Here is a 26939-nt window from a genome sequence, read left to right on the forward strand (position 1 = left end):
TGTGTGTGTGTGTGTGTGTGTGTGTGTGTGTGTGTGTGTGTGTGTGTGTGTGTGTGTGTGTGTGTGTGTGTGTGTGTGTGTGTGTGTGTGTGTGTGTGTGTGTGTGTGTGTGTGTGTGTGTGTGTGTGTGTGTGTATGGTTTATTGAACTTTGCTTTGCTCGTTCGATCTGATAAATTTTGACTTTAGGGCATGATTTGGCCATATTTTTCCTCATCGCTAGTCTTTGATTTCCTCTGGTGGATTAGTCTTATGTATTCCCAGGTCAATTAAGATGGGCTAGTAAGGAATTTACATGTTGAAATGTTTGGGGTCTGGTAGATTGTTTTAATAATATGATAATGATGATTTATTCAGCATTAATTGACATTTTCTGTTCATTCATAAATACTGAAAAATGAATCAACAAATATTTTAAACAACAAACCTGTTTTCAATAACAGGGAACATTTATTGAACATTTTAGAATCGTTTATAAAGGATCACGTGACACTGAAGACTGGAGAAAATGGCATTTTTACATTATAGAAAGAAAGTTTGCATTTAAAATGAATAAAAACATGAGCTTAAGCTGAACACATCATTGAACCCCCAGGTCATGTAAATGGCTTAAATGCTGATAAAGTTGCATGCAAAGTGATATCGGTGTGCTGATCAGGTTGGCCCTCAACACACAATCTACTTCTGGCTTATGAAGCACAAAGTTTACACATGTAAATTCACTAATAGTTTGATTATTTGAATTGTTCTCTTGTCACTCAAACCTGCTGTATCTAATAGCATCAACCAGGCTGATTTCTGCAGGCTCTCTGGTTGACCTACTTTACTTGCCAAAGTGTGTCACGTTGTGACCGAGGCACAGTGTCCTGTTTACTGTATCCCACAATTCATTGTACATTACTTTTACAATACATGACAGGAGTAAAATTGGTTGAACTTAAAAAAAAAAAAAAAAGATGTACCCATAAACACTGTGATTTTTCAATTGAAGTGAAATTTTAATTTAGATACTCTAGATCAGGGGTTCTCAGACTCAGTCCTGGTGGTCTAGTGTCCTGTAGAATTTAGCTCCAACTTGCCTAAACACACCTGCAAGGATAGCTGCGTCCCAAATCGCATACTTATGCACTATTCTACGCCATTTTGTAGTATAAATAGTGTAAGTAGTGTGTTCACACTGAAAACTCTAAAAATAATAAGTGCACTTTAATTACCCGGATGATGCACTCATACAGCCGCTAAAATTAAGTGTGGATTGATGGACACTTAACGCACTCAACGACCGCAGGTTTGCTTACGTAGCGGACGCACATGTTGAATAACTTCATTTATTTTGGATGGTGAAAGCAAAATTCTCCTACAAGAGTGATTATAGCGCCTCCCGATGGTGAATGCGGTTATACTCACGGCAGGTATTATTTGATAATTCGGTCGTTTAATTCACTGATTTGGCAACCGTCAAACGTCATCAGGGAAACGGTTTGAATTTCCGCTTAGTAAAAAAACATTAGTGTGCCATTTGGGGCGTCACTACATACATATACTACCCTGTTGAGTGTGTAAGTGCATAAGTACATAGTACATGAGTGCATAGTGTATAGTGTGCCATTTGGGACGCAGCTGATGTTTCTAGAGAGCCAAGTAAGAGCTTGATTAGCTAGCCCAGGTGTGTCTGATTGAGCTTGGAGCTAAAATCTGCAGGACACCGGTCAAGATATGCCATTCTCTTCTTCATCCTTAAAAGTGAAGATGATAGGATTAACCAAACAGAAGTGTCATAGAATAAAATTGTTCCTTAATGTGAATTAAGGGGGGGGTGTGAGACATTGAAGCGTGCACTGAAGTAAATTATGATGATGATTTTTATGCCTTCACTAGAGGGAATACTATGATTAACGTTAGCTCTACAGCTAACTATCAGGCACCTGTAGAGTTAATGTGTTCCAGAAATTGGACGAACTTGAGGGGGCGTGTGTCCTAAAAGTTTGAAAACCTCTGATCTAAACCCAAATTGGGTTAATATGGACTAATCCAAGCATATAATGGATTAGTCCACATATAATACCAGTTAAATTTGGTCCTATTCATTTAATTTAAAAATAACCCAGCAGTTAGTTTAGTCTGTATTATACGCAGAATTAGTATAAAAACTAGTTGTTTTTTTTTTTTTTTTTAGAGGGTTAGTTCTTAAGTGGTGGCTTGGTTTACTTTTTTAGGGCATTTTTCAAAGCATTCCAAAATGTGTTTATACAAGGCACATGTGAGTGAACATATCACACTTCACGACATTTTAAGATGATTAGATGCTGATTGGTTTTAAACTGCACCAGCTAATACTGCTTTTCATGACAGCTACAGCATGTTTGGATCAGTATGGCTCACTTTTGGGGGGCTTTCCACTGTGTAATACCTAGCAACTGGTGTTTCTTTTTTTTTTTACCACCTCATGTGTGATTCCAAGCAAGCTGTATCAACTTGTGATGTGTATGCACATAGAGAATCATTGGATGTGACACGAGATACCAAACCCACTGTATTTAAAAAGTCAGCAGCAGCAGCCACTGCTGTATTGTTTGTTTCGACAACTAAACCTTTTAATACCATCACAAGAAAAAGCCAAATTTTACATACATACATCGCGGGCCAAATTTTACATACATCACACAGACACGCATATATGCATATATATATATATATATATATATATATATATATATATATATATATATATATATATATATATATATATATATATATATATATATATATATATATATATATATATACACAGTTGAAGTCAGAATTGTTAGCCCCCATTTATTTTGTCTAACGGAGAGAAGATTTTTTCCCACACATTTCTAAACATATTAGTTTTAGTAACTCATTTCTAATAACTGATTTATTTTATCTTTGCCATGATGACAGTAAATAATATTTGACTAGATATTTTTAAGACACTTTTATACAGCTTAAAGTGACATTTAAAGGCTTAACTAGGTTAATAAAGTTAACTAGTCAAGTTAAGGTAATTAGGCAAGTTATTTTATAACAATGGTTTGTTCTGAAGACTTAAGGGGCTAATAATTTTGACCTTAAAATGGTTCATAAAATAATTTAAACCGCTTTTTATTCTAGTCGAAATAAAACTAAAGTCTTTCTCCAAAAGAAAAAATATTATCAGACATACTGTAAAAATGTTCTTGCACTGTTAAACATAATTTGGGAAATATTTAAAAAGAAGAAATAAATCAAAGAGGGGCTAATAATTCAGACTTCAACTGTGTGTAGACAGACAGACAGACAGACAGACAGACAGACAGACAGACAGACAGATAGACAGACAGATAGACAGATAGATAGATAGATAGATAGATAGATAGATAGATAGATAGATAGATAGATAGATAGATAGATAGATAGATAGATAGATAGATAGATAGATAGATAGATCATAACAAGAACTACTGCTTAATTGAATGCATGTAATAGCGACACCCGGTGGTTATTTATTGAATTACGTTCATTTTTGTATAGCGGGCCAGATTCTATTATTATTTATAAAAAGCCTCGCGGGCCACCACAAAACTGATTGCGGGCCGCAGATGGCCCGCGGGCCGTAGTTTGGACACGCCTGCTATACATGATAGCAGCATTGTGGTCAATAGACGAGGTCCAGATTCCTCTCATTGGTAGCTTAGGAGCATGAAATGAAAACGTCTTTCAGGATGTCACAGCAGTATGCAGTGCAACTATAGTGATAAACCTGCCCATTAGTTATACTAAACTGCAGTGGGAATGTAAACAGAGATGAGCAAAAGTGAATAAAAGTGAGCTGAGGCGAGATGAAATGTTTAACACTGCAGTTGAAAAGTCTTTTTGATAGTTGGTTCATTGGGCTCTTCGGTCAGATAGCCTTCTCATCTCAACCAAACTTCTTCAGAGTTCATTTCAAACTAAGACCATCTTCTTCATGGAAGTCTTGAAGATTTTTTTAGGTCTGATTTACACTGAGATTTTTACATTGAGTCACTTAGCAGATGCTATTGTCCAAAGTGACTTACAATTGAGGAGGCATTCAGCGATTTAACAAGAGGAGGCAATACATACAAGATGTGCTAACTATGCAAAGACAGTGTTTATGCTCTGAGAATGAAGTGCTGTAGTTTGATAGGAGGATTGTTTTCTATTTATTTAATTTATTTAATTTTAGGGGAAATGTGTTTCTACAGGTGGATTGTCAAGCCCAATCACCTGTGAGATTTTTTTCTTATATGGACTGATTGTAAGAATGTGTCTGGTGCGAATGTGCAAGTACTGGTGCAAGTGTCAGTTAAGGTGTCTTGGAATTAATCGTCTTTTGGGGTTGTCGTGTGGTGAGATGGCAGGAGAGAAGAGGGTTTCTTGGTTTCAACCGGTGTGGAACATTGAATGAAAAGCTTTTGGAAAGTGACTTAAGCCTTGGGCTGGGTGATCAAAATCTGTATCAATATTTATTGACCGAACACCATTGTCAATATCGATATAATAAAATGCTTCAGTATGAAGACTATAGTTTTATTTAAATGTGGCTGCTGAGAGCATTCCACGGATGCAGTGCCAATAAGCTTAGGGTTTCAGTTTATCATTTCCAATGGAGGCGTGCGACTTGCACAACGCTCATATGGGAGTGACACGCACATGTTGTGCAAGCACGTGAACCGTGTACATTTTCCAGCCGCACCTAATTAAAAACACCTTAACTTTTTTACGAATGCAGCGAGCATGAGTAGAATTAAACAATCTGCTTCAGACTTTGTATAGAATATACACATTTCAGTAATAACGGCAGACTAATTTCCTCAGACAAACACAGCAGCGCTTTTTACTTTTCTCTATAAACTTGTATCGAAACCAATGGTTTGTTCATTTGTCATCCTGAGAAAACTTGATGGTCGCCTAGTTATGAGTGACCCCAGAGGAGCCCAGGGTTTTATTTGTGCCCTCATTTTACCGATAACCCTCCTCCTCAATTGTCCTCCTCTCTCGTCCGCTGTTCACTTTTACTTTCTTCTGCGACTCCCCAACCCTCTTCTCTCTTGTCCGCTACAACCCCCGCTCTTCACTTTCGTCCTTCGTCCGTGACACCTCTCCAACCTCACGTAACATGCCGGATCCATTACACCGATCTGTTCTGGGACCTCGCAATTCACAAATTAAGCACTGGCAAAGTCCATTGTAAATGGTCAAGGAATCCACTTTTATCACTTCAGGTCACATGCGAAAATGAGATTGAAAAATGAGTGAGGAGATTGTGAATATAAAAAGATATAAGCATTTCGCCAAAAGTGGATTTTTGGTTTCTTTTCTTCTCCATCCAAGTTTTTAGCATAGGGGTAATGTAGTCATTCAACTCCAAAATTTGTAATGTTGCAGCATGTGTTTGAATAATGATGGTTGGTTCCTTTACTTGAAAGCTCAGATTTAATTATCATAATTTGTTTTGATAACAGATTTTAAGGTTGAGTATATCGTTATTATCGACACCTTACAGATGTTGATCTAACTTAAAGTTTGTTTTGATCGTTCAGCATTTACACTTTACTGTTGCAAAAACTTTGTTACATTTTATTAATCAAGTTTAAGAGTTTCTTAAACACTTGTTTATTTTATTATAAAGAGATCAGTTTTTTGACTATTAAAACTATTTGCCTTAGTAATGTCAGATAAATTAAATAAATTGGTTGAATTAAAAAAATCCTAATATTCCTAAATGTAAAAACTATTCAATAATTATCGATATCGAATGATAGGAAACATGAAATTGTTATAATTTTTTTGCAATATTGCCTTGCCTTACTTCAGCCTCTCTGTGATAATACCACAAGGCGGCTCTCACTTTCCAACTAGAGGCTCCTGGAGGGGATGCAGATCTTTAGGAGAAAATTGTTGTATTCATAAACTGTATGCCTAAACAAAAAGGTTAAATGCACCTTGCGAAACAGACTTGATGTGTTCGCCGTTGAGATATTCTTTTAAACAACAGGGGGTGGTCAAAAGAGACTGACCGTAAAATCAGACAGATAAACAGAAATAAGAATTTTCTGGAACTATGTGATATCATTAAAATCATTCAAGATGTTGATAAACTAATTATTTTTATTGTTTTTTGTAAATTATTTCAAATTATTTAATGATTTTAAAGATTTTTATAATCGTTCAAAAACATTTTTTTAAAATCAAACTGTTGCATCACTTGCTTTTGTTCATTTTTCAGACAGTTCTACCTAGTAAAGTTTATTAACATATGAATGACAACAGAACATGGTTTACTCTACACATATATATTTTGTTATGGTAGGAATAAAAGCAAAAAAAGTACACTTTCTAAAAAATGCTGACGGCCCACTCCACAAATCACACAATTCACTGTCTGGCTAGTTTGTGTCTAAAAATATTTCAAAAAGGCAATAATGGTCCAACATTCTTGACCCTTATTATTACCAAAAAGCCCAGAAAAACAGGGCATCTGTATGTTACTGACCTATAGGTTCAATGAATCTTTTTCAGTTGTCAAAGAAATAATTTATTTTTACGGGTGACGCAGTGGCACAGTAGGAAGTGTTGTCGCCTCACAGCAAAAAGGTCGCTGGTTCGAGCCTCGTCAGGGTCAGTTGGAATTCTGTGTGGAGTTAGCATGTTCTCCCTGCGTTCACGTGGGCTTCCTCTAGGTGCTCCGGTTTCCCCCACAATCAAAATACATGCGGTATAGGTGAATTGGCTTGGCTAAAATTGTCTATAGTGTATGAGTGTGAATGAGTGTGTGTAGATATTTCCCAAAGATGGGTTGCTGCTGGAAGGGCATCCGCTGCGTAAAAACGTGCTGGATAAGTTGGCGGTTCATTCCGCTGTGGTGACCTCGAATTAATAAAAGGGACTAAGCTGAAAAGAAAATGATTGAATGAATAATTAGTTTTTTAATTATAGTTTTGTAACTATTAAATTGTTTTAATATCAAATTTAATGGTGAAAAAAGCATTTTTCTGTATTGTGTATTAAAATCACCTGGGTCTCCACTTTTTCCCTGGCTTCTTTTGGTTGGAACAAACTTATCACTCAAGTTTTCCCAAACTTTTATTAAAACTTTATTCCTTAACACGGCTGTTACAATTTCTAGCCAAGAATTATTGCAGTGTCTCCTCTAGGATTTTTTCCAGCTGTTGCGGAAGGCCTTTTTTTTTATTTACACACAGATCTACCAACTACCTGTGGCGGTTTTTCAAATGACAAATGTCGTGTACGCAGTATTAGAAATCGAGATCGCATTTATGTAATAGCCTATGAGCATGCGGATCTCGTTGTTTGCAGGCTGATTTCCTCTGCTCGAGCACAAAACTTCTTGCACGCCCCTCAAATATAAGCCGCTTCAAGAGCGCGCAGATCCTCTTGTGCGCTCTCAAATAAAAACTGCTGAAGTGCGATTTAGTGCATTTATGTAACAAGTATGCCTCCAGCATTGATTAGATTTGTTAGGAATATTTATGAATGTCTCCAATCCTCACAGAGTGGTATTAATGCGTCCTGAAGTAAAGTGAAACGGCTATACGTCGTGTTTGCTGGCCTTACGCATCACACACCTGTCTGTCAGTCAGCACGTAACCTTGAAGGTTTAAACAAATGAGGCACATCACTACTACGGTTACAGAAAAGTTTGTGCTGTCATAATTCACTTACCCTTTAATACGTTTTGGTACGATTATAACCCGCTATTAAAAAATATATTGTTTTGAATGAGAAGCTATAATGTAACTGTGGCAGGATGAATTTTGGCGTGGCGCCCCGCCATGGAAGAATGAATGTATCGGAAACCATGTATTGGTCATCTGGTTTTCTCTAAACTGTAAAACCCAACAGCCAACTTCATCAAATGAAACGAGTATAGTTAACTCAAAATTTACTTAAAGTTAATTCTACTCATTTGGAAAGAGTTTTAGACTCTTGAGTGTTGAAGGTAATGAGTTAATTAAATACCTCATTACTTCAACTCAAATGGAGTAAGTTCACAGTGCTTAAATAGATTTGTTTGACTCAAATGCTTTGTAGCAATCAGTTTCCTCAAATGGTTTAAGTTGTCTTAACTAATTGATTTTTACAGTGCTCAGTTGGTTTGAGTTCTCCATTTATTGGATTTTACTGTGCTTAAATTGCTTCGTTTACTCAAATAGATTAGTTTCTGAACTGAAATGGTTTGTTGCAATCGGTTTTCTTAAATAGTTTGAGCTACCTTAACTTTTTGGGTTTTACATTGATCATGCATGGACAGATCATAAAGATGTCTGTAAACAGTCATACCTGCGGACTCAAATGAAATGCTGTTCGCTTGAGTCTCAAAAAATGTTGTGCACTCCGCCAGCCAAAATCATGTCTCACGCACCCAAAGCGAACCTCTGCAAACACATCAATGATGTCACATTGAGCACTCAAGCGAAGTTGAATATAAACCAGGCTTCATACAGTGTACAGTAAAGAGGCTTTATGTGACTATATTAAATTCTGATCATGTTCTGTTTTTCTATCTGTCCTTTCCTGTAGAGAATGTCCCGGTGGAGCTGCGAGACCCGTTCTATTGTGATCAGTATGAGCAAGAGCACCTGAAGCCCCCTGTCACGCGTCTGCTGCTGTCTCCTGAACTCTACTGTCGCACTTATGGTCTTCTGCTGGGCGGGAGCCCGGGGTCCGAGGGGCCGCCCAAAGACATCCCAGCACTCTTACAGCTCCTGGGCCGAAAGGGCTTGGCACCCAAAGACCAGAATGTACCAGTGACTGAGGCAGAGCTCCGACAGAAGCCCATCAAAATGGTAAGATCTACAAGTATTATCACAGCTGATACAGTGCCTGTTTATGTGTCTGCCACCAATCAAAATTCAACCTCAAATAACTGATTAGAGTTGCTCTTTTTTACTGTAGATGGCAGATTTAGCTGACGTTCTTGAGTCCACACTAGTAGTTGTCATTCGTAGACTGGCATTGTAATGTTATGAATATGTAGGTTTGATAGTCAAGTCTACAAGTGTGTATCTGTATTTTTGTCTTTATTTTTTTCAGTAACTGTATTTTTTCAATACTGGTTTGCAGTGTGTGATTGGACAAATTTGTTTGATTTGTTGCTGTTGCTGATGATATACCACACTGCATTTTTATTTGTTTGCTTTTTAGTGATTTGCTTTTTATGTTTGCTTTTCTTATTGATAGCTTTTTTTTTTTTTAACTTTTTTACTTTTTATTTATTTATTTTTTAAATTTATTTATTTTAAATGCAATTTAGCTTTTTATTTCTTTTTATTTTAATTTATTTATTTACTTTTAATGCAATTTAGCTTTTTATTTTTTATTGTCATTTCTTTATTTTTTAATCTATTTTTTATGAAATTTAGCTTTTCTTTTCATTTTTTATTTATTTATTTATTTATTTTTAATTAAATTAATTAAACAATTTTGCTAAAGTGCCACGAAACCCCCATGTCACAGCAGGGTGTTTTCAAACTTTCTAGTTTGAAAAAAGTCAGGAAAGTGGGTATGTCTAGCTCTGTTTAGATGGGAGTGTCGGGGGAGAGAAAGTTTCTGTTTGGGCAAGTGCTGAATTTCACAGAGGCAAAACAACACACAGATGCAGGGGAGAAAAGCAGTGACTGTTTACATGGACATCAGTAATCAAAATCCTAAACGACAGTAATAGTTTAAGGAGTTAAGATGTTTACATTCGGAATCTGTACAGCGGATCTTTCAGTCTATAATATTGTACTGTAATATTGTAGTAATATTAACATACTGTAAACTTAGTAACTAAATTATTTTGACTAAGGTACAGTATGTCTTCAAACACTGATAGAGTACTGCTGACTATATGAACTAAATTTACCATCTGAACGAACAAACAAAGGGCACTGATCACACACGCTTACCAAATCTGTAGAGACAAGACAATCAACACCAACTGGAGCCGTGTCTTTCTTAAAAGGAGACCAGCGGCAAATCCGGATTTCACCGTTTCCAGATGCGAAAGGCTCTCGAGTAAAAATGTTCCGTACAAACATTTTTCTGCTGCATGTCGCGTGCACTGTATTCCACATGAGAGTCCAGCTGCGCTCTCATAGCTGGGAAATTAAAACGAAACCTTCGTTTGAGCACATTAATAAATGCAGCACTGACAACCCGTCTCTCCAAATTCTTGTTCTTCCCTTTGTTTTGGCAAAACAACGTGGCGTCTCTTCCGTCTGAACACTGTAACAGGTAAAAACAGTCTTCAAAGCTACCATGCATATTAATGAAGTTGCACCGCATACACAATAGAGTGCACTGATTGGTTTGAACCAAGCTTCAAAAACAACCAATTTTCACTTTTTAGTGAAAATTATCTGTCCTAATAGTGTTTTAAGCAGTGTGGGACACATATATGACTGTCAACAGCTCAAAAAATGTGTGTTGGTGATTTGTGACCCTTTAAAATACAGATTACTATATTAATTAGTTTTGTAACAAGGGGTCTCGAAGGTGCATTGTTTGTTATGACTTTAGAGTTACTCACTTTCAAGTGGTTATAAACCTTTCCGTTTCTTTCTTCTGTTGAACACGAAGGAAGATATTTTGAAGAAAGGTGAAAACCTGTAACCATTGACATTCATTTTAGGAAAAACAAATACCATAGAAGTCAATGGTTACATGTTTTAGTAGAGCTGCACAATCCAGCATTTCTACGATTCTACCAATCATAATTTTAAGTTCTGGAGAGAAGCAAAGGCGGCTACACAAGTCTTTTCATTATTTCACATACATTGCTCAGCGACATGGACACCTCCAAATGATGTTAAAAGAGTCACATACTGTACTTATAAGGTATAATTCACCCAAAAATGTCATTTTTGTCCTCCATATAATGATATATTTGCGGCGGGGAAATCACACGTGACGTTAGCTGCTGACTGTGCGGGCGCGTGTCTACTTTAGTGAAAAGAACCTGCATATACTGTGAGTAACAGGTAATAAAGTTGTAAATAATATTCAGTTTGTGGCACAGAGTGATCGTTTGAGAGCATCATTTAAATAATCATCGCATTTTAGAGTTATGACTGCAACAATCATTTGTTAAGATTTTTTCTTTCATAGCGAACACACAATTGTGCATGAAAATAAATGTTTACAGTGTCAGTATAACTACTTTAGCCTATATAATGCTGATTTTACTAGTGAATTAAATGGTCTATTAATGTTGTCAATGACAAATTGCAAGCAACTCATACATAATTCAACATTAGAATTATTATAAGTAAAATAGAATAACTTATAGAAACCAATAGACCTACACATAATACTTCTATTGTCGTTTTACCATATGTTTGAGAAAAAAAAACAATAATCTCTTATTAAGCTTTATTATACATCTACAGAATCGTGAGAAAATGTTGATCTTTATTTCAAGCAAAAAAAAAATAAAAAATTGCGATTCTCATTTTAGCCAGAATCGTGCAGCTCTAGTTTCCAGCTTTCTTCAAAATATTTTCTTTTGTGTTCAGCAGAAGAAAGAAACTCAAATAGAATTGGAACAAGTGAAAGGGTAAACGAGGCCTGTTTTATTTTTATTTATTTTTTTGTGTTAACTGTCCCTTTAAGTTACTTGTTTTAAATAGGGCTTTATACACTACAGATCATTTCAAGACATTGTTTTACATTTTTGAAGAGAACAATGGTAAATATTGCCAGATTCTTCTGTGGGATCACTATTTAGCTCACTTTAGCTCATTGTTGATTCAGTTCAGTTTAATAACTCTGTCAGTATCGCAAATAGAAATTGTTTGAAAAGTTTGATTCGGCAATAAACAGCTTGCAACTTCTCACTTCAGTTTAAAATGTGTTCTTATGTGAGTTTAATCATCAAATGTACAGATTAAACAATTTCTTCTGAATATTAAACTGAAATATGCTTAATTGTTGATGTTTTCAAAGCCCACTCACTTTCCTTCAGCTTAGCCCCTGATTTGTCATGGGTCGCCACAGTGAAATGAACCACCAATTACTCTTGCATACGTTTTATGCGGCTGCTGCCCTTCCAACTGCAAGTTTTCAAATCTTGTTGCATGTTGGCTTAAATGAGGTGCAATTGTAAATTCTGGAAAACCACATCTACAGCTTCTATAGCCTTTGTTTTAGGATCTGCCTACGATTTCAGTTTACCGTTCTTTAGGTAGGTTTTAGGACACACCCATAATGCATCTGTGATTTATTGAGCATCGACAGGTCATTGCAGTCCACCAGCTCAGAGCAGTGGGAAGCTGATTTGACTTGCCAAAGGTTACAATCAATTGACCCTTGTACCGGGACGCACCGAGAGGGTTTCACTGCAGCTCTGGGGGATGTTTTCTGGGGGTGAAGGGGGTTTCGGGGAAGGGCGGTTCCCGTTAATTCTTGATTTGCAGGGATTATAGGACATAAGGCAGCTCTCCCTCTCCTGCAACCCCCCTCCTGAGTTGATCCAGCTGTTTAGGACAGCACAGTTATCGGAAATCTGCATGCAGGCTCACTGTGGTATTGGAGAGACACAATGGAGGAGCTGACAAATAGTGGCAGGGTTGAGGGATCAGGCCTTGAAACAAAAGCCAGACCAAATACAGCAGAGTCTGTACTGATGTAGCACTTTCCTCCCTGTCAGAAGAGGGTCTGTTTCACAGCAGGAAGGGGTTTAATGGACACTAATGGAGTGTTTGATTCTTCTTGGGCTCAGAGATTTTTTTTTTTACATTAGCTGTGGAGTTCCTCTTAGCATGAATGAACTGAAACGGCCTTGTTGAATGTAAATAAGTCACGATTAGTGATTGGTCACTGTATCAAGCATGATGAGTGATAATTGGAGAATTTTGATGCAGTTGTCTGATTACTGTGCCCACTTGTCTAATTAACAAGCATGTAAATCTATACAAATTTACAATACAAAATACAATAAATTTTCTAAATCGATAGAATTCAGGGATACTACAGTATGTTGTTGATATTGTTTTTCTCTTTGTTATGCCCAAATATTACACTGTGTTGTGAGCAAACACTATTCCTTTCTGACAAAAAGGCACAAAACAAAATTCTTTTTAATATTAATTGTAAATGTATCAATTCAGTTCAACGGTTTTACTTCTAAACGGATTATAGGCTCGTCCAGTGTAGTTTTTGTTTTAATCAAATAATGTATAATTGAAACAAACAAAAAAAATAGTTGTTTTTTGTTTCACTTCATTTTTAAATGATTTTTTTTGCTTAATTTTTTCTTAGCTTTTTCTTTGTTTTTGTTTGCTTTTTGTATTTGTATTTTTGGTATTGTTAAAGCAGTGCAGATTTAAATTTAAACCATCTACTGTAAATATAAGCATGTTTTGTTGTGTTTTGTTTTGTTTGGTTTTACTGTGTTGGGTTTGGTTTTATTGTGTTTTGCTTGGTTTTGTTTTGTTGTGTTTTGGTTTGTTTGGTTGTGTTTGGTTGGATTTTGTTGTTGTTGCATTTTGTTGTTGTGTTTGGTTTTGTTGTGTTGGGTTGGATTTTGTTATGTTTTGTTTGTTTGTTTTAGTTTATTTTGGTTTGGGTTTTGTTGTGTTTTGTTTGATTTTATTTTTTATTTTTTGGTTTTAGTTGGGTTTTGTTGTGTTTTGGTTTGGTTTTAGTTTGGTTTGTTGTGTTGCATTTTGTTGCTTTGATTTGTTTTATTTGGTTTTGTTGTGTTTTGTTTGGTTTTGATGTGTTGTGTTTGGTTTTGTTGTGTTTTGGTTTGTTTGGTTGTGTTGGGTTGGATTTTGTTGCGTTTTATTTTTGTCTTTTCATTTAGTTTGGTTTGGGTTTTGTTGTGTTTTGTTTGAATTTATTTGGTTTTGTTCGGTTTGATTTGGTTTGGTTAGTTTTTTTTGTTTGTTTTTTGATAAGATTTGTTGGGTTTTGTTTGGTTTTATTTGGTTTTGCTTTGTTTTGTTGTGTTGTGTTTTATTGTGTTATGTTTCGGTTGTGTTTTGTGTTTTTGTTGTGCTGTTTTTTGGTTTGGTTCGGTTTTGTGTTTTGTTTGATTTCATTTGGTTTTTCTGCATTTTGTTTTTTTATTTTGGTTTGGTTTTGTTGTGTTTTGTTGTTGTTTTGTTTGGTTTTTATTTGTTTTTGTTATTTTTTGCTGTGAATTTTTTATTTTATTTTTTGCTGTGTTTTGTTTGTTTTATTTTGCAACAGGGGGTCGGTTCTTCGTACATGGATTACTCAATTATCTGGATTTGGTTATTGACGATTTGACATGATCCAGGATTGTTTCGTTCCAACTTGCTAAGGAGCAGGCTCATTTCATATAAACAGGATTAGATCGGATCATTTCAAGCAAAGATAATACTGAATGTATGTACCGAATGTACTGAGTATGTACACTTTGGAAAATAAATAATATATGTATTAATAAAACTTATGCAATCTGCATTCCGAAATGAAAGTACTTTGGTTCAAAGAAAAAAATTATTGATATGAACTTTTTAGATCACTTTAGTACAATTTGTGCAGGATAATAGACATGCAGAATACGTGACTTTTTTTTGAAAGCAATAATAGCAAACAAACAATAAAACAAATAAAATCTTAACAAACAATCAGATGATGTCATTACGCTGCTTTGCCATCAGCCAATCGTTGCATTGCTGATCATAAATTCAAGGATCTATAGATCTGTTCTTTCAGCACACACAGTGGTCTCAGATCAGTTCTTCCAGACACGAAGAACCAAATTAGAGATCAGCTATCATGATTAAAAGATCCAGTATCTGCCAAATCATCTTTGATCATTTAAGTGAGGTACGAAGAACGCACCCAGGGTGTCTCATAATGTTTTGTTTTTTGGTTTGGTTTGGTTTTGTGTTCTGTTGTGTTTTGTTTGGTTTTATTTGGTTTTGTTTTATTTGCTTTTGTTGTGTTCGGTTTTGTGTTTATTTATTTATTTTTTGGGGTTTGTTTGGATTTGTTGTGTTTTGTTTTGTGACGGTGTCTCATAATGTTGTTTTGTTTTTTGGTTTGGTTTTGTTGGGTGTTTTGTTTGGTTCTATTTGGTTTTGTTGTGTAATTTTGTTTTGTTTTGTTTTTGATGGGTTTTGTTGTGTTTTGTTTTGCAACAGGGTGTCTCATAATGTTTGATTTGATTGTAATAAATTTAAAAATGGACAAATCATTTTGGAGCCTAAAAAACAGCAATGCTGCAATTTCTTTTGCACCATTTTCCGCAGTGACCCAATTCCTTTTTTTGTCTCGCCCCCCTTACACCCTATTTAAATTCAGTGTATTAGTTCCTGCATCAGTTCTTTACCAGCCCGTCTCTGAGGATGTTTGATAATGTGTGCTGCTGGAGGCAGGCGAACATTCAGCGCTCTGCCTTCTCTCAACTCTCCTACTGGTGATCTCTGGGATCAACTGGTGCTGTCTGGCTGCTTTGGGTGCGATTCCCAGGCCTGGCTGTGGGGGCGGCGGCTGGATGACTGACTGACTGAATGACTGACTGCTGTAGCAGCGTCCTGAAACTGGGTCATGATGTAGTGTTAGGATGGAGGCGCAGCAGTGTGAGCCAAGGCCAGTAAAACAGCTTTGGTGAAGCTAAAGTCTGTTTTAGCAATACATGTGTTTCTAAATTCAACATACTGTATTAGCGTGCTTGAACAGAAAGTGGTGATAACTAATTTTGCATGCTATAGCAAACAGCCACAATAATGCATCTATATGGTGTAAAATGTGTTTTTGGACTATGAAAAGACTTGTAAATACATAATGTATATGGTAACCCTCGTACAAATGAAATGATCTGATTATTGAACTTCTCTGAGGCTGCTTTAAAACAATCTGTGTTGTATTAGTGGCATGTAAAAGTGCTTTGATCTAATCCAAAAGCGTTTTTCATTTGGATCAGGCATAAGACATAATTTCTTCCGAATGAAGAAACATCTGGAGACACATTGCTCTGACATTCATGCTTCGCTGTTCACCTCGCTGCAGGTTTAACGTTTTCTGCTGGGCTGCGGTGGAGAGCCCAGCCCCCCACTGAGATGAAGATCTGTGAAGATTAGTGATAATCTGTGATCCAGACTCAGCGTCATCATCCAGATGAATATTAACAAACTGACAGACCACCTCTCAGTTATGCTGATACAACTGATCCTTTATTTATTTTATTTGTCCTATAATTTGATTGCCATAAATACGTTTTTTGTTTTACAATTTCAGTGAACAGTTTACACCGCTTTTCTTAGTGTGAAGAACATTATTACAATTTTCACTATAAAAAACCCCCAAGGCAAGACAATGTGTGGAATGAAAAGATTTCATAGATGTTAATTAGGGCTGAACAATATATCACATAAGTGTCAATATCGCAATGTGTATATCCGCAACAGTCACATCGCAGGATTTAATTATTTATTAAATATTTGATAATCAAGATAACATAATTCATTCATTCATTTTCTTGTCGGCTTAGTCCCTTTATTAATCCGGGTTCACCACAGTAGAATGAACCGCCAACTTATCCAGCACATTTTTATGCAGCGGATAAACGTGAGACCTGTCAACACACCCCAGACAGTCTCACATGCTCTGCAGACCCACAGAGACACTTCAAAAAATTGTGCAGCCCGGGTTTCTAAATTTCCTAAAACGTCCAGTAGGGCTGCTCAATTATGGGAAAAACCATAATTGGGATTATTTTGGTCATAATTGTAATCTCGATTATTCAAAACGATTATCAGTTGAAGTCAAAATTATTCGCACTTCTGTGAATTATTATTTTTTTTACATTTAAACATTTTTCAAATGATGTTAAACAATAGAATTTTTCACAGTATTTCCTATAATATTTTGTCTCCTGGAGAAAGGCTTATTTGTTTTATTTCAACTAGAATAAAAGCAGGTTTAAATATTTGGAAACTATTTTAATAGCTCAATATTATAAGAAATATATATTTTTAATTGTCAGCAGAAGCAACAACTGTTATACTATGACTTGCTGAATTACACTAATCAAGCATTTGAATGTGACTTTAAGTTGAATACTAGTATCTTGAAAAGTATCTAGTAAAATATAATGTACTCTCATCATAGCAAAGATAAAATAAGTCAGTTAATAGAAATTAGTTAAATTTGTTATGTTTAAACTGTGCTTTAAGCATCTTCAGTGTAAGAAAAAAACTATAGCTACAAAAGTCCTTCAATCAATAGCAGTGAGGTATTTTCTCCTTTTGTTGTTTGATTAATAATAAAAACAGGCTACAGCAGGAATATTGAGAGCTGTCACTTTAAGAATAATGCGGCTCTGATATGGTTTCTCTTTCTCGTATTTTGATTCTCAACTTGTTTGTTTATTACACAAACGAGGGTTATTATGAATAAGCACTAAACACTGCACTCTGACACAAATGTATTTGACCATTAAAGCACTCACATTAATATGGCATTAGATGTGTGTGCTCTGCTCTTCTCTAAGCCTGTCCGAGGCTAAGCGCGGCGTCCCGTGCTGCAAAAGTTACATTACAGCACATACTTTTAGTCATTTTCACGTGGAACTGAGCTTCACAGAGCAATAAATGTGTACAACTGGAAAGGGGGCGGTATATGATGCAATAATCATTAATCTCGATGAATGGTTTTTCATAATCGTTAGAAGCCGAAATCGAAACAAGATTTTCGATTAATTGCACAGCGTTAATGTGCGTAATTTGGCTTTTGCTTTCTGCTGCTGTCTTTCGCTTATGTTGTTCGCACTCACAGAGCAAGAGAAACATTCTATAAGTTATTCTTGAATCTAAATGACACTGAAAAACTTTACTATGTACTAGGAGAGGACGAAGTGACTGGTCTAAACTGGCTGCAAAATATACCTACATCGTTAGTAATGGTTAATCAACACATTTGCCTTATTTAAATCTACACATTGTACAATCTTGTAATTATTATAATTTTTTGAGATATTGTTTGTTTTTATTGCTTTTTCTGTCATTTATTTCTCATTTGCTGATTATTTTATTAATGATCAGTCAAGATATCATTAGGCTATATTACATAGGCTATTTTATATACACATCTAACATGCTTTGAACTTGGCTCCTGAATAGTCTAAATTGTAAGGTATATAGTCTATTTCTTTTTTATTTTAGTAGTCTTTTTATTAAACCTGTTAAAAAAACAGTGTATAACAGAGTAATATATATATAATATATAAAAAATAAAATTGTGTTTTGTTTGTGGCAAATAGTTAACTATTTATATGATGTGGGTAAATGGTTTGTTCAAGTCCGGCTACCACCGCAAGTATATTTCAAACCCGTGGGAAGCACTGCTCTGATCATCCAAGATTAGATTTACAGTAGATTTTTAGTAAAACTGTTCTTTTTAGTAATTCATAAATGCAAGTCAACAGTTACATCCACTTTGAGTGTTAAACAAAAACATAGAGGACAACTAAATTAATACCCGTTGTGTTTGATGATACAATGTTTGTCTTATGAAGTGAATCAATTGGTCTAAGCAAGAAAAAGCAGCATTATTACCTGTTATCCACAGCCTCTACACTACTGAGCTAGGGCTGGGCCATTTGGCAAAAAAAAAAAAAAATCTAGGTTTTTTTATAAAGTTTGACCGATTCACGATTTCGATTTTTTATTTTTTTAATTTTTTTTTTTTTTTTTTTATTGTGTTACTAGTCAAAACATTACAACAACCTGACTGAAGTTACGTTCTCATTAAAATTAACTTAAACCATCTGGTTAAGGAACATTGTAGTTTTAATGGCCATGTCATACAAAAATCTGTCAAGGTGTAAATAAATGTAAAACAAATTCACGAGTTAAATAGTGTTGCTGAAGATTTGAATAAGAAATATTTGTGTAAATATTGAACTTGCAGAAATTCAGAGGTATTTTTTGCAAGTTTTGCTGGGCCTAGGAAAGATTGGCTGTCAGCTCGGCTTTGACTTTGTCTTCTGATTTAATGACAGGTTGTAATGCTGCTGCCTTTTCTAAAAAAGATACAGTGGAACCAAAGGACTGAACATGGAAACTGTAAAGCCTAATTTAACCCAATGTGTGAAGTTGTGGACGTATAGCAGGAGCAAATACAAGCACCAGATGTTTGTCTAATATAAAATAATATATTAAATCTATTTTTCTTTTTCCCCCTTTTAAATACCGATCGTTTGATGCGCTTTGCTCCACTCTCTATTATGCTGGCTGATCTGTCTGGTTTTCAACTAGGTCCGCTAAATGACGTCATGGGGGCGGGTACTTTCATTTTCACTGCTACAGTCCCTCACCTCTGCTTGTGTTCAAACCAAAAGATCAGCGCGGTTTTTCACATGGCAGGTTTTTAACGTTCTTCATACATGTTGAGATCGAGTTTATCGACTTGATAAGGGACTATGTCTTGACAATCCACACAGACGTGCAACAAGTAAAATCCTACATGACTTCACGCTTTAACAGGCAGTCAAGCAGGTCGCACACCAGAAGCGCCGCGACACGGCGCGCAAATGACAGATTAAACTATCACACATCAAACGCGCACATTCGCATGATATTTACATGAAACTAATCAGATGGCGCTCTGTGGCGCGGCTGAAATATGACCTGCGTCCTGAATCGTGGTGATGCGCGGCGCGTCACCAAGAGGCGCTTCTGGTGTGCTTCCTGCTTCATACAGAGTGAACCAAAGCGCATTGGTGCCATTATAATGTATTAAATATATATATATTTTTAAATCTCGATTTCTCGATTTGATTCAAAATTAAATTGTCTGAAAACGTAAATTCGAATTAATCGGAAAAATCGCCCAGCCCTATATTGAGCTTTACAGCAGTCTGTACAATTTCTTGCACAAACCCAACATTTTACTTCATAAGACCTCAATGTATTGCCGAGAGCCACGGGTGATCATTTATTTTGACCTGTATATGTTTTTTAGCCTTTGACTTGCATATTATGAATCAGCATGGTCCATACTTTCACCTAAAATTTTATTACCATTCTTGGTTTGCTATTGGGATGTCGGTGAGCACCTGTCAGGCTAGTTTTTTGGTGTTCCACCCGAGCCTGAGAGTAAAAACTGAACTGAAGAAACAAAACAAAAAAAAAGGTGCAAGTTAAGAGGGAATGCAAAAAAACCGTCTGTGATTTCATTTATATATTTGCAAACAATATGGATTATCCAACATTTTTCACAAGCAAAAATGCTATATAAGCTGCTTTGTTTACGGTTTGTATGTGTGCAGCACTAGTTCCAGTGTCCTCTTGTAGAATGACATTACAGATACTGCCAACTGCTGGTGCGGAGAGCTACATCCTCTTTTTTTAGTAAGCTGTCATCCATTTAGTGTGTTTTTTCAAAGTGAGGAGACAACACAGTTGGTTTTTTATCACCACTTCTTTCATGTTGGATCGGTTTAAAGGTGTAGTTCACCAAAGAATTTAAACAGTCATAATTTACCCACCCTCAAATTGTTTACGTCCTGTATAAATTTCTTTGTTCTGCTGAACACAAAGGAAGATATTTGGAAGAATGTATGTAACCAATCAGATCTCGCCAACTATTTCCTCTCATAGTATTTATTTTTCCAGCTATTGGAGTAAATGGGTGGCAAGATCTGCTTGGTCGTTCTTCCAAATGCTTTCCTTTGTCTTCAGCAGAACAAAGACATCTATATAAGGGCTCCAACAGTCCAAGACTTGTTAAATTAATAGCAAATTCGAAATTACCCCCTTAAAATATTCTGTTATGAAATTCATTCATCAGGAAGCAGATCTTGTTTAATGAAGATCATTGAAAATTAATGCTTTAGCTGCATCCCAAATCGCATACTTTTGCACTATTCTACGCCATTTTATAGTATAAATAGTGTAAGTAGTGCGTTCACACTGAAAACTCTAAAAAATAATAAGTGCACTTTAATTACCCAGATGATGCACTCATTCAGCCGCTAAAATGAAGTGTGTAATGATGGACACTTCACGCACTCAACGACCGCAGGTTTGCTTTCGTAGCGGAAGGGGCGGAGCTATCGGACGCACATGTTGAATAACTTCATTTATTTTGGATGGTGAAAGCAAAAATTTCCTACGAGAGTGATTATAGCGCCTCCCGATGGTGAATGCAGCAATACTCACGGCAGGTATTATTTGATAATTCGGTCGTTTATTTCACTGATTTGGCAACCGTCAAACGTCATCAGGGAAACGGTTTGAATTTCCGCTTAGTAAAAAAACATTAGTGTGCCATTTGGGACGACACTACATACATATACTATCCTGTTGAGTGTGTAAGTGCATAAGTACATAGTGCATGAGTGCATACTGTATAGTGTGCCATTTGGGACGCAGCTTTTGAGTCCAAAGACATGCAGTACAGGTGAATTAAATAAGCTAAATTGGCCGTAGTGTATGAGTGTGGATTGGTGTTTCCTAGTACTGGGTTGCAGCTGAAAACGCATCCGCTGTTTAAAATTTATGCTGGATGAGTTGACGGTTCATTCTGCTGTGGCGACCCCTGATGATTAAAGGGACTTTTTAAAAGGGGCTGAAGGAGAATGAATGAATGAATGATTTTGTGTAACCAGAACTGCAAGTCAGATCCTCTGAGAGCTGCACTCTGTTTATTGTATGATTGCTTGATTTTATTAATAACACAATTGATTTCCACATCAGAGATGTTTGTATACATCTGTGTGTGCTTGCTGAATGAGTTAATACCGTCCCGGGCTGCAGGGCTTCCTGTAAATCACCCCCCGCTGTGCCTCTGGCCCTCTTATCCCCCTGTTTGTGGCACACAGAGGGCCGGGGGTTAGAATAAGCTTTCATTTTCCAGCCAGTTATAATAACCACGTTGAACTCTGTTTGGCTTTTGTCCTGTCAGTGGAGAGTGTTTTGGGCTTGTGGTCACTGTAGAATGTCATCAGGACTCTCTGCTGTGTTACCTCAGCATCTTCAGCCTCTGCGCTCTAAGCTGCGGTGAGGTGCATTGTGGGTCATACCGGTTGTTATGGTGATTTGGCAGGCCGCTTGTGCTCTGTGTCCCAGTGTTGGTCCCGCTCCTCTCTCATTAGGGAAACTTGTGATTCGGCTTAGCGAGTCCTGGAGTGCCGGGACGGGAAATCCAAGCCCCCTCCCGTCTCCTCTGGCTTTCATTCCTCTCTTTTGTTGTGAGCCTCTCTCGACTCCCTCTTTAGTATAATTACGATAGCGCATAACACAGCAGAGCTGGTGACCGCCGCAGCTCAGACTGGAGAGATTCTCAATGATCGCACAGAAACATCTGAAGAATGACTTTGATTTTTTTAATTATTATCATTGTTCACTTGTTAACCACAGCTGTAGGGCAAGTGTAGTCAATTTTCCATATTTATTCATATCCAGGTTTGATTATTATATACATTAGCATTCTGAGATTTATGGTGGGTTTGATTTACCTTTGATTTGTTTACCTTTTCATTATTTATTTGATTTGTGGTTGTTTTTTGTATATCTCCTAATCAAAAGTCTTTATCAAAAATACATTTAGTTAGGATTTTGTTGTAAGGAATTGCGCCTGCTTGTGCAAATAAAACTGTAATAAAATTAATTTAATTTATTTTAAAGAGAACCTATGGTTGGCTTTTTTACAAGATGTAAAATAAGTGCACTCTGTCCCTATAGTGTGCGTTTAAAGTTTCAGCTCAAATAATCTACAAACAATGTTTTATAACTCTGAAACTACTTTTAGGCTTTGATTCAAATTATGCTGTTTGCATGACTGTCCCTTTAAATGCAAATAAGATTGTGCTCTTCTTTCAAACTGTGTAAGCATAGTGGCAGATTCAAAAACAAGACTACTGCTGCGTTCACACCAGACGCGGCACGCACGTCAAGCGCGAGTGATTTACATGTTAAGTCAATGCAAACGCGCGAATAGACATCCTGCGGTGCGATACACGCGAATGGTGCGGCGCGAATAACGCAAATTGCGCGAATGGCATGGGGCGAATTGAGCGTTTTGCGCGTTTGACGCGCTTAACTAGCGTTTCACGCGAATCTCTCAATTTCGAAAATCTGAACTTCACCGTACATTCGCTCCGCGTCAACCAATCAGAAGCTTGCTCTTGTGGGGGCGTGATTGTGACGTAGAACCTGTTGTCGGTTTCTATTGGAAATCCTCCAGCCTTCACCGACAACAGTTCATCAAACTCGGCTTGGCTTAGTCAGAAGCACCGCTGAAAGCCTCTGTCATCCAGGTTAAGTTTCTGGAGGAGTTTATGAGCTCACAGAGCTGGATGCACCTCTGAAAGAATGTAGTGGACTCAGACACAACCCTAAACGTATCGACGCTGTTTTTCAGTCTTCATAAAGCACATAAACACTGTTATTTTCTTCATTAAATCCATGTTAGCCATTTAGCTATGAAGCTAGAGTCTTCGGGCAGACAGAAGCCTTGCCCATCACGCGAATCTGCGTCTGTTCTGATGTGAATTTGACACGCGAATGAAGCGGGGTTTGACGCGCGTATGAAGCGAGTTAACTCAAATGTTCACGCAGCTATTTACGCGCGAATAGCGCGATTCATCCGCGCGTTCCGCGTCTGGTGTGAACACAGCATTACATCCTATGCTGAGGAGGGAGAGATCGACCCTCATGGGCAGAGCTTTCACTCTGATAACACGGACAAATGGAGAAAAAAAACATTACTTCGAGTCAAATAATGTCAATTTTAAAACTATAAACTTCAAAAGAATTATAACTGTAGTTTAACTGTTTAAAATAATTACACAAAAACAACATTAGTGACAAAAAAATGACCCTTAAATGTTAAATACGAAAAAAAAATTATGGAAGCATTTATAAAAACCATAACATTATAAAAAATGAAACTACATGTAAAAACTGAAAATTATGAAAGTGGCACAGGTTATAAAAGCTACAATATGTAATTTCACCTCTTTAACCATACTATTGCAAATTAATGCATTTCAGACCATCCCGACACACTTATTGCCACTAAATCTGGTACTTCCGTCACGGTCCTGTTTGGCAGTGCACCAGAGCATCTGTTCTTACACCGGCACAGAGATCTGCTGAAGCCTCCCGCTGTGGCTCATCCCTAGAAACATGGGCCCCTGACTGAGGTATAAATGCCCTCTGACAGAGGCGCTCTGCAGACCTCAGCACATCAGTTCATGCTCCAAACACACCACCGTTCAACTCTGTCACTACACTGGACTCAACAAATGCAGTACTGGGTCATCGCAATGGACGAAACTGCGTGTATAGGGTGTACCACTGGCTGGGACAGATTAACATTAGCTGCATGTAGTAGAAAGGCGGGACGCATAAGGGAATGTGTTCGTTTGACCTGTTGGAGAGTTAATGATTATAGCAGACTAAGCGTGGCCAATATAGAAAATAGAAAGCAGCGTTTACAAAACAGCACTGGATTATCATGATTTTCAATATATAGGAGTGAACATTTGAAGTAGTTCAACTTTTTTTTTTCATTGAAGTTGTCTCAAAACCTTTAAACAACACTATTCTTGTTTTAGGGCAATTTTAAAAAACGTTTTTCAAATGTTGACTACTGCAAATGTCCTAAAGTTCAAAATCATTTTTAAAAAGTGTTAAATTAACTTTTTTTTTTTTTTTTTTTAAATGACATGTCTACAGTTGAAGTCAGAATTATTAGCCCTGCCTTTTTTATTTTATTTATATTTTTTTTCTTCAATGGTGTTTAACAGAGCAAGGACATTTCCACAGTATGTCTGATAATATTTTTTCTTCTGAAGAAAGTCTCGTTTGTTTTATGTCTGCTAGAGTGAAAGCAGTTTTTAATTTTTGAAACGCCATTTTAAGGTCAATATTATTATCCCCTTTAAGCTAATTTTCTTTCGGTAGTCTACACAACAAACCATTGTTATAAAATAACTTGCCTAATTCCCCTAACCTGCCTAGTAAGCCTAATTAACCTAGTTAAGCCTTTAAATGTCACTTTAAGCTGTGTAGAATTGTCTTGAAAAATATCCAGTCAAATATTACTTACTGTCATCATGGCAAAGATAAATAATCAGTTATTAGAAATTAATTATTAAAACTATTATGTTTAGAAATGAGTTGAAAAAATATCTTTTTGAGTAAAAAAAAAATACAGGGGGGCTAATAATTCAAGGGGTTTAATAATTCTGACTTCAACTGTATATTATAGGATTGTGCTATGATGTTGAAAAGTATATCATATTGTTTTATTTGTCTTTCCAGAGACTTTGTTATTGTTTTGTCACCAATATTAATACTTGTAACTTGTTTGTTGTTTTCCTATCTATTCATTTATTTACTTGTTTTCCTATTTTAAGGAATACTATAATAATCACTAGGGTGGTACCTTTTTAAAAGCTACACATTTATACTTAAGGGGGTCCCTAATAAAACCTCGAAGGTACATATTAACACCTATAATGCACTAAAGTGTACCTCTTAAAATGTTTAGGTACAAATATAAGATTTTCAGGTAGCAATATAGACCCTTTAAGTACAAATGTGTATCTATTACAAAAAGGTACCACCCCAGTGACCGCTCTTGTACCTTTATCTTTTTTAACTAAAAGTCTAGTATTCAATTTTAACAGATTTAGATTGATTCTAAGGAATCTGACAACGTTTAAAAATAACAAATTAAATTAAGTCAAGAGGTTACAAACAATAATAAGAAACTTCATCATTATTATCATTTTTGAGAGCGTAAAGCTACCTCTAAAACTCACTGAAATGCTCCCTTTTCACAAATAGTATTCACAGTGTGCACAAATAAGTCCAACGTTGTAATGCAGGTCTTTAATTCATTCAGAATGTTCTTAAAAAGGTCTTAAGTCTTAAATTTGTCAAATGTCTTAAAGTTTCCACTATCTACATGTTGAAGTCAAAGTGTGTTCTATTGATTTTCTTTCTTTTGTTTTAATCTTAAAATCGTGAAGAGAAGAAATCAAATGGTTGTGGCATTGCTCCAGCTGATAGTGAATGATTGGCTCTGGCTTTGTTTATCTTAGTAATAAACTGAGAGGAAAACTGCCGGTTTTGTCCTTGAACGTCCTGTGCGTACTGTAAAAAGCCTCAGGCTAGTTTTGACTGTAGAAGGAACATTCACTCTTGTATGGAGTCAAATGTCCACTAGCCATAACAAAAACACTCTAGTGAACTTGATGAATAGCACAAATAAAATGGGTCAAAAAAATCGTATCAGTCAGCTAAACCAGTGCTTAGTGCTGTGCTGAACAAAAGACAAGAATGTAGAAGATGCAGCACTGATAAACCTATCCCTGTGGAGATCATCTGTCTTTTTAAAGACACAGCTCAAAACATCTTACCTTTTTAGAAAGAAAATATCAAGTTCAAATTGTTCATTGTTAAATAATTGAAATAACTTGAATATTTTAATTCAAATTTTGTATGTATTTAGTGTAAATTCTATGTTTATTAAAGTCCTTGAGGTGTCTTGAAGAATTTTTTTGCAAATTTTGAAGTTTTAAAATGTGCTACTTCTCTCTTTATTTTTAAATCCAGGCTTAAGAAGCATTGTTATTCTAACAATAGCCTTTCCAAAGCTATTAATCTTTAAAGTGTATTGGTAATACTATGATTTGATTACATCTTAGATTTTATTCTATTTTTTTTTGTTTGTTTTATTGGTGGTGGCACGGTGGCTCAGTGGTTCACACTGTCGTCTCACAGCAACAAGGTCGCTGGTTCAAGTCCTTTCCGGGCCAGTTGGCATTTCTGTGTGGAGTTTGCATGTTCTCCCTGTGTTGGTGTGGGTTACCTCCGGGTGCGAGAGTGTATTGATGTTTGCCAATACTAGGTGGAAGGCGGCTGGAAAGGCATCCGCTGCGTAAAACATATGCTTGAATAGTTAGCGGTTCATTAC

At 36.3% G+C, this 26939-nt stretch overlaps 1 protein-coding gene across 16 annotated transcripts in view; it reads left to right on the plus strand.

The window, feature by feature from the left end:
- The window catches only part of camsap3 (calmodulin regulated spectrin-associated protein family, member 3), an 84533-nt gene that overhangs the window by 31506 nt on the left and 26088 nt on the right, over window positions 1-26939 (plus strand). For all 16 annotated transcript variants that reach the window (XM_021474746.3, XM_021474747.3, XM_021474748.3 and 13 more), the window contains exon 2: window positions 8568-8833. In XM_021474746.3, the coding sequence (XP_021330421.2) occupies window positions 8568-8833 (266 nt within the window). The remainder of the gene's footprint in view (window positions 1-8567; window positions 8834-26939) is intronic.

Source organism: Danio rerio, chromosome 3 (genome assembly GCF_049306965.1).
Source record: "Danio rerio strain Tuebingen ecotype United States chromosome 3, GRCz12tu, whole genome shotgun sequence".
NCBI lineage: Eukaryota > Metazoa > Chordata > Actinopteri > Cypriniformes > Danionidae > Danio > Danio rerio.